Source organism: Melozone crissalis, unplaced genomic scaffold (assembly GCF_028551555.1).
Source record: "Melozone crissalis strain CALT ecotype California unplaced genomic scaffold, PUWL_Pcris_2 ptg000044l_1, whole genome shotgun sequence".
NCBI lineage: Eukaryota > Metazoa > Chordata > Aves > Passeriformes > Passerellidae > Melozone > Melozone crissalis.
Window position 1 is genome coordinate 3,310,353 of NW_026535822.1, and position 14,997 is coordinate 3,325,349.

Sequence of the window (14,997 nt, forward strand, 5' to 3'; positions counted from 1 at the left end):
CCAGCCATAAACCCCATCTTGCAGTAATCCCTTCCCTTTTCCTTTTATCTTTTGCATTTAAATTATTTTTATGCATTTTATAGCACACTATTTCCTACTCAATTCACCTGAGTTATCCAAATTACATTTTTCTCCATCACACTGACATAACCAACATGGCTCACGCTCTTAGCACTGAATTTTCATGACCACATACATGGCCACAAGAATTATGATGTTCTATTTAAGTAGGTCAGGCTGGCATTAATTGTAAAACAGAGCTGTAATAAATTATTGCAGCCCAAACCCAGGTTTCACTAAGCTCAAACCTGCTTTTGCTTCTTTTCCTTCTGCTTTTCCCTCTTTTCCTTACAATAGTTGATGGTATTGTAAACTTTGTACTCCGCAATGTCTGTTGCCCAAAAGAGTGTGGAGAAAGGAGTTGGCTCTGTGTAATTGCACTGGAAAACGTTGCTCCAGGAAACAGATTTCATCTGTTTTGTTGGTTTGGGGTTTTTTACATTGAGCATTGTACAAAATATTAGACCATTTCTCCAAAACATGATCTTAAGGTGAAGATGAGTCATTTCACTGTCATAGCACACACAAAAGGGAAGGGAAACCAGAGTGAACAAAGCAGCAAATTCATTCAGCAGCAATTTGCACTCCATAACCCTCTGGTGATGAGGCTTTTAGGCCAGAGGAGCTCTGCTACTTAAGCAGACAAGGCAACACATTAAGCTGTTGCTTAGAGATATTGGAATATATTGCACAGAGCCTGCTCCCCGGTGAGATCCCTGAAGGGCTCCTGGCTGTTTTTCCAAGGATGCATTATAGCCCTGTTGCAGTGCTGATGTTTGTAAAGAGTCACAGCTTTTCCAAGCAGGTCAAGCAATGACAGAAGGGTGACTTTGCACAAGTGAAAGTTCAGATGGCATTAAAAAAGTCAAAATAACAACTCCTCTCACTTGGACGTGGCAGATACCAAGGGCTCTTAGCAGCTGTGTTACAACCAGCTTAATGGCAACTAAATAATGTATATTCCTGCCAGGAATGCTGATGGATCACAGCACTGCAGGACACCCTCATCTGCCAGCAGCACTGGAAGGACAGGGGTCCAGGGAAGAGCTGATTCCTACCTGCTGACTCATGCTAACTTTGGGTAAAAAATATCTTTTTATTTTGGTTTTGTTTTCTCATCCTTTCAAACTAGGATTCCTCCTTATGTTTTAATCTTCAGCTGTGCTGAGGAATGCCCTTGCACACACTCTGTGCACATCTGATAAAGGCAACCAGCAGGAAACAGAGCCCTGTTAATAAATCCATGGCCAAGAGAACTCCAAAAGGAAGCAATCAGCTGTACCCCAGAGTACTGCAGCACCAGATCCCATCACATCCAAGGCTTTTTCCTCACAGGTCCCACAGACAAATTACACAAAAGTTGTCACTCACGTGGGCTAATGGAAGAACTCTGAGATAGGGAAGCACAAAAGCTCCAAGTCCAGAGGACTAACTGACCCATAGATGGATGCAGCAGATTAGCTTCTCCTGCTTCCAGAGTTCAGGAGGATGAGGCAGCAGCACCTCTGGCACAGTCAGAGCCATGGGACAGTTTTTGCCCTCTCCTCATGGCAGCACTGACACAAGGGAAGCCCCAGCCACTGCCCTGAGCCCCTCACACCCCACAAAGGTGATGAGCAGCACTGGAAAAGGGACAGTCCACTTCCAGAAATCTCCCTCTTCCAAAGGGCTCTGCTTTCAGCACACTGAGCTGGCTCAGGGCAGCAAACCAACCAAAGTACGCCCTCACTTCCAGCCCTGGAGAAAAGCAGGAATAAATGCTGGAGAGTAAAAGCATCCTGGAATGGAAGCAGATTTTAATTTCTCTCTGGAGCAAGGCTGCTGGAACCCGGACCAGGGGGGAGTGGGAGAGGAAACGAGGGTGTTGAAAGCAGCATTCCCTCTGCACTCAGATTCTCACAGTTAGGTATTAACTGCAGCAAGACTGGCACCGTGTCCTTGCTCCCACTGTCACCAGTACTCTACCAGAGCTCCCTTAATTAACACATCTGCCAGCACAGCTCCTGCTGGCAGCCAGGCAGCCTCTTGCAATGCCACTTTCCCTCCACGACTGGTGGGGCTGGGGAAGGTGTGGTAAAAGAGCCAGGGTCTCCAAGAAGTGCTGGGAATGAGGGTAACCCATTGCAGGAGCCTCCCAACCTCTTTCCTGGCTGGCAGGGAGCAAATAGCTCCAGCCAGCCACCCACCAGCTCCCAGGGCTGCAGCTTTTACTCCCCATCACAGCTGGTCTGAGGAAATTGCTGCACGGTTTGTATGGATTGCTCCCCTGCAGAGCCAGACGGGGCAGTTATTGATATGTGCTTTCCCTGACAAAAACAGGCTGTTTATGGACTCCCATTTTCCTTAAATTGCTTCCTGAACCCCTTTGCCTTCACTGCAGCTTTCAGGCGGGCAGGATGTGTCACCAGCCCCTGGATCTGTGACAATTATCACCGTTCAAAAGCACTTTCTTTGCCACAATTCACCAGTTTACCGATGGTGACATTTGCCCTGCAGCTCTTGCCTGGTTCCCTGAGCTGTCCTACAAGGTGAGCACCATCACCTGCCTAAGCCAGCCTGGCTCAATAAGGCTGGGAAGGTTTTGGGGGGAAGCAGAAGGACATCCCAGCTTTGTGGGTGAGTGTTATCCTACAAATAGCCTGACCAGGCACACTTACCTTACCAGAAGCAATTTCAGCCCATTTGATGTAATCAGTTCTGGACATTTCTCAGGACAGCAGGTCCTGTTGTGGTAGGACAAGGGGGAATGGCTTTAAACAGATGGAGGGTGGATTTAAATTAGATATAAGAAAGAAATTTCTTTACAATGAGGATGGTGAGGCACTACCACAGGTTACCCAGAGAGGTGGTAAATGCCCCATCCCTGGGAGCATTCAAGGTCAGGTGGGATGGTTGAGTTCTGAGCAATCTGATCTGGTTGATGATGTCCTTGCTCATTGCAGGGGGGTTGGACTAGATGACCTTTAAAGGTCCCTTCCAACCCAAACTACTCCCTGATTCTATTATTAACCTGCAATGCTTTTAAAAGCCTGAACACTTCATACAAATAAATCACCTTAATAACCAGTGACTGCAAGACAGCCAGCCGAGAACATTTTGTTTTGGTAAACAGATTATTGATTGTATATCTGTGTCCTTGAGATGAACTTGACTCCTTGACAGCAGCAGGAGCCCAACAAAACAGGTTGTCCATAATTCCAAAATGGTGGATGGCCTTTGTCTGGAGCCAGCAGCGCATCAGCTTTAGGAAGGCAATAAAGCAGCACTGATTTAGCATTGGCAGGGATTTCCCCTCCCTAAAATGCTGGCTTTTCTTTGTTTGCACAGCTGACCCAAGCAGCACAGTGTGAACATGGGCTTCAAGAGGCAAAGTCCATCTCCACGGCACAGATTTGCCAGGAATAAACGCTTTGTCCCTGCTGCACTGTGCTGATGATGGAGCTGTTGGCACAAAAATAGGTCCAGGCAGCTCGTGCCCTTTGTAGCAGCATTTCCAAACCAGTGATTTCCAGGGCTTTATGCCGCTGTAATATTTATAATCAAGGAATGCGCAGCCAGAGAAGACAAGAAGAGTAAAACATTCTCTCCAAGCACTCCTCATCACACCAATATAAATAGATCTGTTTCCCCTGTGCACAGCCCCTGGCCCTGGTCAAGCCCAGAGATGCACAGAAGAAATATTTTCTCTGTTGATAGAACAGTTCCTACTGCAAAGCAATCCCCTACAGGAATTTAGATCTGTTGGCAATTGTCCTCCCCAAAGCAAACAAGTTTTATTGGAGAACCAGGCAAGGAGTTCTGAAAGGAGGTGCCAGTAATTTGTTTGGGGCATATAAGCAAAAGCCCCTCTACCCACACCAGGCAATGAGCTTTAATTAGTCTCCATCTCATCTCTGACAGGTTATTTTAATCAATCACATCCTAACCAAGGCACGGAGAGCATGTTCACCATGGATAATGAGGAGGAAGGCACAAGGCAGAGGGTAAAAGCACAAGGAACCATCATCAGCACCACAGCTCCTGAAACACACAGCACCCAGGCACACAACCCCTGGCCATGGCAGCTAATTCCAAGATAATATAGACTGGGAAAAAAAGAACAGCTTTTAAACTATCCCAGAGACCAGAGATATACTTTATGCTGAAAAACAGAAAGCCTCAAAGGATTGTGGATGAAAAATACTTTAAAACCCTTTTGTCCCAGGGAATAGTTACAGATCAGCAAATGTAACATCACATTCTCCTGAATTTTTCTGCCTTCTGTATGCTATTCTCTGAAAAAAGACAACAGCAATTCCTGGAAACTGCATTCCCCCTGAAGACCTACCAAAGCCTTGCTTCATTTACAACTCCTTATAAACCACACCAGCTTTCCCAAAACAGGCAAGAAGAAAGCTCCAGGGGTGTTTCATCTGAAGAAGTATCATCCATATCATTCCTATGCAATATAATTGGACAATATAATTCCTGTTTCATTTTCCTTAAGCCCAATGTCTGCTTAGATTTTGGTCAAGGAAATATCTTGAAGAGTTGTACATTAAAAAAAAAAAAAATCCCATCTGCTGAAGTCGGTTATAGCCATGTCTTTAAGAAGTGCAATGAAATGTTTTACTCCCACCCAGCTACTGGTGCACAATAATCTTGCCAGAAGAATATAAAACATCCAAAAAGAGGAGCAAAGTCAGACACACTTCTTGGCTACTGGCTCAGATCTATGAGCTGGCCCTCCTGGTTTAATGCACTCAGCCAGGCATGGCAGTGATGGATTCCTGTTTTCCCTTGCTTTGTCTCGAAACAAAGGTCAGGCAATACTTAAAAGACTAAAAGAGAATCAAAAGACTCTTGATTTCCTTTTTCTTTTTTTTTTCTTTAGGGACATGCTGGTAAAGTGATCTTACATTGTTGCTCTATAACCTGGGGTGCATTTCCAAGAAGCTTCACGGGACTCCTGCACCTCCTGATGCACATCTGAAGGATTTCACTGGATTTCCAAAGCCGGATCAGAGACCCAGCTGGAGGAACTCAGCCAAACTCCCCCAGAGCAGCCGAAAACAGCACAGATCTGGCAAGGTACATCTGTTTATTTGTTTATTTTGCGCGTTGTAATGTAGCTCACCCTCCTCCTGCTCCCTTTGTTAAAACCAGCCACTGTTCCCTATTGAAGCAGTTTAACCCCCTGCTTCCCATCCTTTCATCCCTCACTTAGCCAGTCCTGAGTGCTGCCTGTGTCCCTCCACATCTCCCTCATTCCTGAAGGAAACATTCACCGTATTTACTCTTTCAATAACCCTGCAGAGAGAAAACCCTTGTTTCCCCCCTTCCCCGATCCGAGCAAGTGCTAATTGGTCAGACACACAACACGCACACACAGAAGCATCATGTTGATCTGATTGCAAATCCCCATACGTCAGCAGCCCAGAGACCCTCCTCCAGCTCGGATCAGAGGGAAGAGGCTCACCAGTGAGAGCAGCAGGTGCTGGAGGAGGCAGAGGAGCCGCTTCCCAGGTAAGGGACACTTCACTCCCCATCCCCAGCGCCGGCAGTCCAGCTCACTTTACTGCTGTGCGACAACAAAAGGCAGGAGAAGTGAGGCACTTCTCTCTGCAGAGCCTGGGACCGGTTGCCAAACCTTTGATCTTCACGGTGGAGGGGGGTAGGGGTCGGTTTTTTGTTCATTCCCTGTGGAGGAATTCTTGGAAGTATGGGTCAGGCAATAGTGATGGATGTGGTGACTGCTACAGGTGAGATGATTCCTGCTGTGTCTCTTTCAGGGTACTTTTCTCTCTCTTCCCCGATTAATCCTGAACTTCTGAGATGTACAGCTTTGTCTATCTGTGCCAAATTTGGGGGGCTGCCAGTTGTTGGTACTGGGGATGGTTTTCAGAGTGAGTAAGTTCATAACTCACCCTTGCTTAAAGGTGTACTTTGATTGCAGGGAAATCCCCTTTAAATGTTAATTTCAGAAATACTCCCTGAACTATTTTTCCCCCTCCTTCTTTTGCTAGGGGACCCTGGGAGTGGGGAGTAGCAGTGTCAGAAACTTCTTCATTGTTTGTGAAATCGCTGTCCATGAAGAGCCTGAACTCCACACAAAGGCAGGCGCTAATTAACCACTGGAACGCTTCTGCTCCAGCACGGAAAGCAAGAGCTGTGCCAGAGAAACTGCAGCCATCCCTCCAGTCCTCCAAGGGCTGTAAACAGCCAGCCAGGCACGAAATTCCCCCTTCTGCCTCCTTGTTCCTGCCAGCCCCAAAAGAACTGTCACTTTAGACAGCTGAATGAGAGCCGCTCAACTCCCCCAGCAAAGAAAAGCCAAAGCTCACCGGAATGCTCTCAGAAAGAAGAGTTCCTTGACTTCTTCAGAAAGACATTATTCTCTTGTTTTCTTGGTTCATGGAGCCTTATGTCTTCCAAACATTTTCTTCTCCCATCACCACTTCAAAATCTAACTTCTCAAACGGGGGGGAGAGGTAAGTTAGGTGGTCCAAGAAGCCTCACAACTCACCTTTGAAAATAAGCTGCATCTAAATGAGGTAACAGCTGCTTCTCACAGGAGGGGGAAAATATCCCAACCAAGCAAAAAACCTCTCACTTCTGGGCTAGTGAGGCTTTCAGTGGTATCTGGAGTTGGTCTGTGGTCAATAGGCATGGGAAACATCTTTTGGGATGATCTGAACAGCTCCTGCAGCAACACAGGCAACAGCTGCTACCTGGAAAACAGCATGAGGTTCAACTTCACCCTCCAAGAGCAGGCAGCTGATTTCTACATTGTCCTGCCCGTGATCTACTCTGTGATCTGTGCGGTGGGGCTCACAGGCAACACTGCTGTCATCTATGTGATCCTCAAGGCCCCCAAGATGAAGACTGTGACCAACATGTTCATCCTGAACCTTGCTATCGCTGATGACTTGTTCACCCTTGTCTTGCCCATCAATATTGCAGAGCACCTCCTCCGCTACTGGCCCTTTGGAGAAATCCTCTGCAAGGTCATCTTGTCCATAGATCACTACAATATCTTCTCCAGCATTTATTTCCTGACAGTGATGAGCATAGACAGGTACCTGGTGGTGCTGGCTACGGTCAGGTCCAAGAGGATGCCCCACCGCACGTACCGAGCAGCCAGGATTGTCAGCCTGTGCATCTGGATCCTGGTCACCATCATAGTCCTCCCTTTCATCATCTTTGCCAATGTCTACACTGACGACCTGGAGATCAAGAGTTGTGATCTCAATTTCCCCAAGCCGGAGAGGTTTTGGTTCAAAGCCAGCAGGATCTACACCCTCATCCTTGGCTTTGCCATTCCAGTATCCACCATCTGCATCCTCTACACCATGATGCTCTACAAGCTGAGGAGCATGCACCTGAACTCCAATGCCAGAGCCCTGGACAAAGCCAAGAATAAAGTCACCATCATGGTCTTCATAGTCCTGGCTGTGTTCCTCTTCTGTTGGACCCCTTTCCACCTGGCAACTATCGTGGCTTTGACCACTGACTTACCCCAGACCTCCATGGTCATTGGGATATCCTACTTCATCACCAGCCTAAGCTCTGCCAATTCATGCTTGAATCCTTTCTTGTACGCTTTCCTGGATGACAGTTTTCGGAAAAGTTTCCGGAAGCTGCTGGAATGCAGAACTTCTTGAACAGGGGGCTGGGGCTGGCAGGTCCCTGCCCTTCCAGGGTTTTTCAGGAGAAACTTTGCAGACTGGAGGAGTGGCCAATGAATGCACAACGTCCTTTCTTTGGTTTATATGTAATGTGTGGTCTATTTGTAACCCTCATCAGCAACAGGGTTTGTCCTGCCCACTTGCAACTCTTGTATTTCCCCTCTTTGCTCCCACCAACTTGCATTTCTAGACCCTGATTTTAATTTCACCCTCTGAATTACTAAGGACAGAACATTTCCTTTTCAGGGGTGTGCTTCTGCCACAGAGTGGTCCTTTATTGCCATCTGCTGTACAGCACGGACAGGCTGGAGACCAATTTCCAGAGGAGTGCAAAGCTCAGTTCTTTATCACTGAGTTATTAGGGAGGATTGTTTAATGGAGCAGAGCTAATGAGCACTTTCAATGAAACATCTGTAAAAGAGAGGATGAGTATTTAGAAGAGAAAAGAAACTATTTTCAATGTTCGTGTATGTTCCTGTGTGTTATGGCTTTCTTTTGATTTTGAAGGATTGTCCATCTTCCACCCCACCACAAATTTCCTCTTTTCTGACTTGTTAAATTTAGACCAAAAGGAAGATTTGAGTCTCAAAAATGGTGCCAAACAGCACACCATACAAATACTATAACAACTGCGAGAACTTGTGTTAGAAATCATTTTGAACTAGTTGTCCCTGTAAAGTGTCAAATACATATTTATTTAAGAGTGAGTAATGAAATAAACCTCATGGGGGAATAAAGAGACTGGTCCTTCTTTCACAAGAGAAAATTTATGCTACTTGTGCCACATCTTTGCTATATATATTGCATTTTGCCTATTATAAAATAAACACAGCAGGTTTGTAACAAAATTAAGGTGGTTTGTAAGCCATAAGTATGACTGTAGTGAGCACTGCAGATATAAAGTTTCTTCTTTCACAGATAAATAGTCAGAATACTTGAACAAAAGTATTGGAACAAAAGGACTTGATTGGAAGAGTCTGGAGATCAGAAACTCCATATAGAAAGCTTGGAAAACTCATTCTCACACCCTTTAGCCCTGCTAGTAGTGAAGTTTGTATCTTACTGCTGTTAGGAAGGCTGTCATAGCTAAAATATTTCTTTTAAGCTTTCCTCCGACCCCAGGCACCAAGCTTGGCTCTTACCTGTCCAAATCCCCCCAGGAAAAGGCAGTACAGGGAACATAAAAGGAAAGGAGGCTGCAGTTCTCAGCTTAAATGGGCTCCCAGAGCCATGGGTGGGTGTGGGTGGAGACCCCAGGTGAGACTGCTCGGGGAAATTCAGTGCCCTGAGCACCCCAACACCCAAACTGACAACCCTCAATACCTCGGGATTCCAATTTAATTGATGGAAAACTAAAAACAGATGTGTGTACACAAGATCACTCTGTTGCCTTCTCCATATTAAAGGTGCTAGCTGTGGTGGAACAATGAAGGAGAACACATTCTTCCAGGCAAACCTTCTCCAGGAATTTTGCTTTGGCGTGGTTGCCACCTGCTGGCAATGGGTTTCCCGGGTGGAAAAACCTCTCTGTGTGAGAAAACTGACTCAAATTATGTCACCTCTCACACAAGCTGCCCAATCAGCTGAAACATCGCTGTTCACTGGCACTGGGGCTCTAGGAAAGGCAATATATTTTATTAGGTAGAAAAACTACTGTATTTTTTTGCATGGAAAGGAGCTTTTCAGTGTGAGTTAACCACTTCAGACATGACAATGATATAGCTGGAGTTTTTTCCATTAAATGGAAAAAATGATATGATAGTCACAGTCACAGCATGGCTCAAGCAGAGTTAAATTTCCCAGCACTGTGTCCACTCGGGTTTGAATGTCTCTGAGGATGGAGATGCTACAGTGGACAACCTGTTCCTGTACTTCACCACCTGAACAGTGAATTTCCTTCCTGTGATTTAATGGAACTTTCCATGTTTCAGTTCGTGTCTCCTGTCACTGGATATCACTGAGGAGAGTCTGGTTCCCTCCTCTCTGAACCCTCCACGGGCATTTCCAGACGTTTCTTGCATCCCCTGCCCCTTCCCTTTCTGAGCACGGGCAGCCTCATCTCAGCATCTCCCTATGGCAGCATCCTGCTGCATCCGCGATTTTCTCCATGCCAAACACCCGACAGGAGCCTTGGCCGCTCGTGCGGGTGCCAGGCTCCCGGGGGAGAAGGATTTGGGCTGTCCAGGTGCCCTCCCGAGCCCAGGGGAGGCTGCAGCTCCCGCGGAGCCCCGGTGCGGTTCAGCCCGGCGTCACTAAGCGGCACTCGCTGCTTTCAGCTCAGCATCGCTGCATCCCCCCCATCGCAGCATCTTCAGCCTCACACCCAGCCTGGCACTCTGCTCCTGTGGGGAAACAGCACATTCGGGCTTCCTGCGCCTGGGCAGACCCTCGGAGCACAGCATCAGAAGCCAGGCTGCTTTGGCTCCTTCTGGGAGAGCAGAAAACACCTCCAGGGAGATGCTTGCCCACTCCCAGCACAAGATTTCCCCAGGGAAACCCCCACGCCAGCTCGTTCCTTTGAATTTCCTCCCACTGCTGGGGCTGGCTTGTCACACCAGCCCACATCGGCTGCATCCTGAACACTGGAAGCAGGAAAACAAACCCCATTAGCGATTCACTGCATAAATCCCTTCCTAAAGCAAGCACCCTGTCTGGGGTCTGCAGGGAGGCTGAATTAGGAACCCAGGCTTTCCTCCTCCTCCTAACCCCTTCCCAGCCATGCACAGAGTCAGCTCAGCCTCAAAGCTGGGTGGATTTCCTTCTGGAACAGTGTGTGCTGCATCAATGGGTGCAAAGGTGCGGGGCAGCCACCGGGAATTAGGGCTCATATTCCCACTTGTAGGAATTAGGGCTCATATTCCCACCACAGGCTTTCCATGCAGGCATCTCAGCTAGGGTGGGGGATCAGAAGCTGTTGTTGCTTTTTAAATCTTCATGCTGCAGCAATATTGTCTGTTTGGATCAATTGTCCTCATCCGAGCCGTGCTGCAGCTTGTTCTCCCGGGAAGCTCCAGTCCCCTGGGTCTTACACAGTCTCACACTGCCTCCCCAAGGCTGGTCACAATTTTTGGGTGAGAAAAGAAATAATACCCCACTGAGAGTTGAAGGCGTGGCTCTCAGAAGCATCTTGATGTGAGGAAAATATGGAAATAAAAATTAAACATGGATAAGCAAAACCTTGGACTGTGAAAGATGAGAAGCAGAAGGATATCCAGAAGACAGTGTTCAAATCAAGCCAAGGAAGAGAATTTGTCCCTTCCCTGTACAACCTGACACCTGTAGCACTCACCTTGTTTTTTTGGGACTGCTGGGAGCCCCTGGGTGCTGATGAGCCGCTGTTGGTCCCACCATAAACCCAATGAAATGACAACCCACTGGCTGTACTGCCAATTCTGGGAGAAACCAGCCCAGTTTGGTGCCTTCAGAGGGTCTCAGCACATCAAGGTTTGACATCCCCACCTGCTGCTGGGACTTCCCAGGCTGGGTTCCTCTCCCAGTGAGTCAGGAGCCCAACTGAGGATCCCCTGTGGGCTGTGGGACATGGCCCTGGCAGCTCCCTGTCCATGCCCAGGGCAGAGCGTGTGGATCTTGTCCCATCCACACCACCACTGCAGCTGAGGCTGTGCCTGGAGGCAGTTTTGGGATGATAAATTTGATCTATGGCAGCTCTGAGGTCTCCAGAGGAGCTCCAGGTTTGTCATTGTGGAGTGACAGGATGAGAGGAAATGGCCTCAAGTTGTGCCAGGGGAGGTTTGATTAGATATTAGAAATATGTTTAGATTTTTTTTTTTTAGAATTTTTTAGATATTTAGAGGTTTGATTAGATTATCAGAAATATTTTTTTCACCAAAATGGTGGTCAAGCCCTGGAAAAGGCTTCCCAGGGCAGTGGTGGGGTCACCATCCCTGGAAGTGTTCAAAAAACCTCTGTGTGTGACATTTCATTTAGTGTAGTGGTGAATGTGGTGGTGTGGCTAGTGTGTGATAGTTGGACTCGTTGAGCTTCTCTAAACTTAATTATTCTATGATATCAGGGATCCTCCAAAATAATCTTTCTAAAGAAACACCTGTTGAAAAGCCCCATTTCCCTCCCTCCCCCTTCTTTTGACTGGAAGTGAGGAAGAGGAGTTAATTTAAAGGCAAAGGCCAAAAATAGTGACTGTAAATATTGCCATGAGTCCTTGTTGGCATTTGTGTTTGGTAAGTGAAGATGCAGAGAGAAGGATCAAAGCTGCCTGAATGGCTTTTAATTACAAGCCTTGTTTGTTCTATTTTCTCTCAGAAAAATACTGCAATTATCTAACAAAGCTCTTCAAGTGGAATTAGACACTAGCGCCAATCTTCAAGGGCTGTTCAGTGGTTATTTTCTCTTTAAAAAAGAAAGTAAATTTGATGTGTGGATAAAAACCAGGCGCTCTATTGACTGCCTACAGCCGTCAAATTTGGTGCTTCCTGAGTAAACAGAGGATGGGAAGCTTTCCCCAAGAGGAAGTCAACAGCCTGGGGTGCACCAAAGGCTGGTGTCACTGCTAAAGGCCCCCACCACAATGTTCCCTGGCTGCCTGGGGTGGGTGCTTCCCATGTGGGAAGGGGGAGTTCCCTTTGAGGGTAAAAGAAGCTATAATTTGGCAGCAAGACCTTTGTCCTCATTTTCAGTTTTCCTGAGATGATTTCTTGCTGTGTCTTTCACCAGGACTTCTGCATATCTCCATCACCTCCCCTTGCTCCAATGCTTCTGCACAGCTCATGCCAGAAGTGTGAGACAACTTGGGAATTTCTAAGGTCCAAACCACCCCCTGGACAAGACTCAATAAACCAGCTGGATAAGGAAATCAGAGAAATAAGGATTCTGTTTCATAACCTTAACCCTCAAATGAGATCAGAGACTGGTAATTAACAAAGTCAGATTTCAACACAATGAAAAATCTCCCCTGAGACCCAGCCTGCTGCTGCTCAGCATTGATGGAAATCCTACAGATGGAATTAAATTTCCTTTATCCATGTGATGGGTTCAGCAGGATCCTTCATGCCATGGCCACACCCAGCTGAGCTCCTTCATCCACGCTGACCAGGAGCTGGGGTGTGAGGCTGATGGACACCCTTTCATGATGGATGGGGCAGGTCAGAACCAATAGCTCACAGAAACATGGAATCAGAGACTCACAAAATCATGGAATCACAGAACCACAGACTCACAGAATCATGGAATCATAGACTCACAGACTCACAGAATCATAGATTCACAGACTCACAGAGTCACAGACTCATGGAATCACAGAATCATAGAATCACTGAATCACAGAAGTACAGAATCACAATTCACAGACTCAGAGAATCACAGAATGGTTTGGGTTGGAAAGGACCTTAAAGATCATCCAGTTTCAACCCCCTGCCATGGGCAGGGACACCTTCCACTAACCAGGGTACTCAGAGCCCCATCCAGCCTGGTCTCCAGCTCATCCTCCACAATTCCTGGGGGATATCCCCAGGCAGCAGGGCTCAGTGGCATCGCTGACACTCACCAGATGATGAAGCAGTTTTCCAGCCTAGCACATGCAAATTAAACCTTGGTGCAGATGCCAAAGCAAAGAACAGGGAGAGCCCTGGGTGGCTTTCCATTGCCACCTCCCAGTCACCTCTGGGATGCAGGGACAAGGACAAACACCAGCAGCAGGGGCTGGGCTCATTCTCTGCCCCTTTGTGCTGGGTCCCTGGTGGCAGGTGATTATCTCCAGAAATTTTAATGCCATGAAGGTTGGATAGATGACATTTAAGGTCCCTTCCAGCACAATCCATCCTGTGATCCTACGATTTCCCCTGTGGCTAAACAAAGCAAGAGCAGTGCAAGGCTGAGATCAGAGAAACTCCAAAATATGTGAGCAAATGACCTGTGCATGTGGAGAAGTTGCTATTAATGACTAACATTGAGCAAACATTAAATAGCCAAATCGCAATATGGGGTTTGTTTCACACAGAGGAAATCAACCTGAAAAGCCATTAATCTTAATTTCATGTTGACTACAGAGCTTCTGTTTTTATTCCTCATCACTGAATGAAATCAGCATGACATGAGCTATTCTTGGAGCATTCACTGCACATGCCCGGCTGGAAACACACAGAGAAACTGATGTTTATTGAATGGACAGAGACAGCTCAGGCTCTGCCTGGGCCCCTCTCTGTGGCCAGGAAAATGGTGATCTAATGCAGCCAAAAGCAGCCTACAGGATGATGCTGATTCTTTCAATGGTTTCCTTGGAAAAATCAAGTTTCCTGCTTGGTTTCTTGAAGGATCATTCTTCATTTCACTACACTGAAAATGTGCTGTTTGGCAGTGCTGGTGCTGCTGCAGGCTCCAGCCCTTCCTGCCTGGCTTCAGGCCCAGAGGGGAGGGAAGCAGCCATGCTCTCCCTGACCACTGCTGGCAGCAGGAGCCTCCATCAGCACTGGAGCTACATCCTCCCTCAGAAATAACACAGACTGCAGGACAAACCCCTTTTGCTGCAAGAGTGGGCTGTTGAACAGGATATGATTTCCTCTCAAAGGCCCTTGCAGCAGTTCAGCCACAGGAAGAGCAAATTTCCAAGAATCCTGCTTATGCCAAGGGGTTGGAATTGGATGACCTTGATGTTTCTTCCAACCTAAACCATTCAAGGACTGTGAGATTCTGTGAATCCAAGCATGGGAGGTGTCGTACTGTGAGGTGAGGGTGATTCCAGCTGGGGAAGGATATTATTGTGCACTTTCTAAGCCAAGGGCAGTTCAGGGGTTGCTGAAGCACACAACTTGAGATGGGAGAAGGGGCTGTCTGTGTCCCCCAGCACTGTGGAGAGCTGGCATCACTCCTTCCCTGCAGCCAGACAGGATCTCTGCACTGAGGGAGAGAGAGCAAAGTCAGTTTGCATGGTTCAGCAGCATCATCCTTGCCAAGATACAAAACCATGTTGCTCTATTTAGGGTTTATTTCACTCTGTCATGCAATCTATCCAGGCTTCAGAGTGCTGAAAGCAGGAACAAAGGGAGTTTGTGAGCCATGGGCCTCTTTGATTTAACAGCACCCAATCTAATAGCAATCCCTTTTCTTGGAAAAATCCTAAAACTCCCCCTTTCAAAAGGAGCTGTGACCTTGGTACTTCTGCTGCCACATTTTGAGCAAGGGTGTCACAAATCCCCAGTCTAAACAGGCAACAGGGCAAGTACATGCAGCCACTGTGGGCCACTCAAAATAGGCAGGCAGGAGCTCAGACATGACAACAAGGGATCTAAAAAAACCC

The 14,997-nt window shown here is 47.2% G+C and overlaps 1 protein-coding gene across 1 annotated transcript; it reads left to right on the plus strand.

The window, feature by feature from the left end:
- The first annotated feature begins 6,707 nt into the window (after nucleotides 1-6,707).
- Nucleotides 6,708-7,703, plus strand: LOC128942827 (neuropeptides B/W receptor type 2-like). Its single transcript, XM_054285477.1, has one exon. The coding sequence runs from the start codon at nucleotides 6,708-6,710 to the stop codon at nucleotides 7,701-7,703; it is 996 nt and encodes a 331-aa protein (XP_054141452.1).
- The last annotated feature ends 7,294 nt before the right edge of the window (nucleotides 7,704-14,997 follow it).

Coding starts and splice junctions, on each gene's coding strand:
- LOC128942827 (XM_054285477.1), top strand. CDS start 6,708: ATGGGAAACATCTTTTGGGATGATCTGAACAGCTCCTGCAGCAACACA.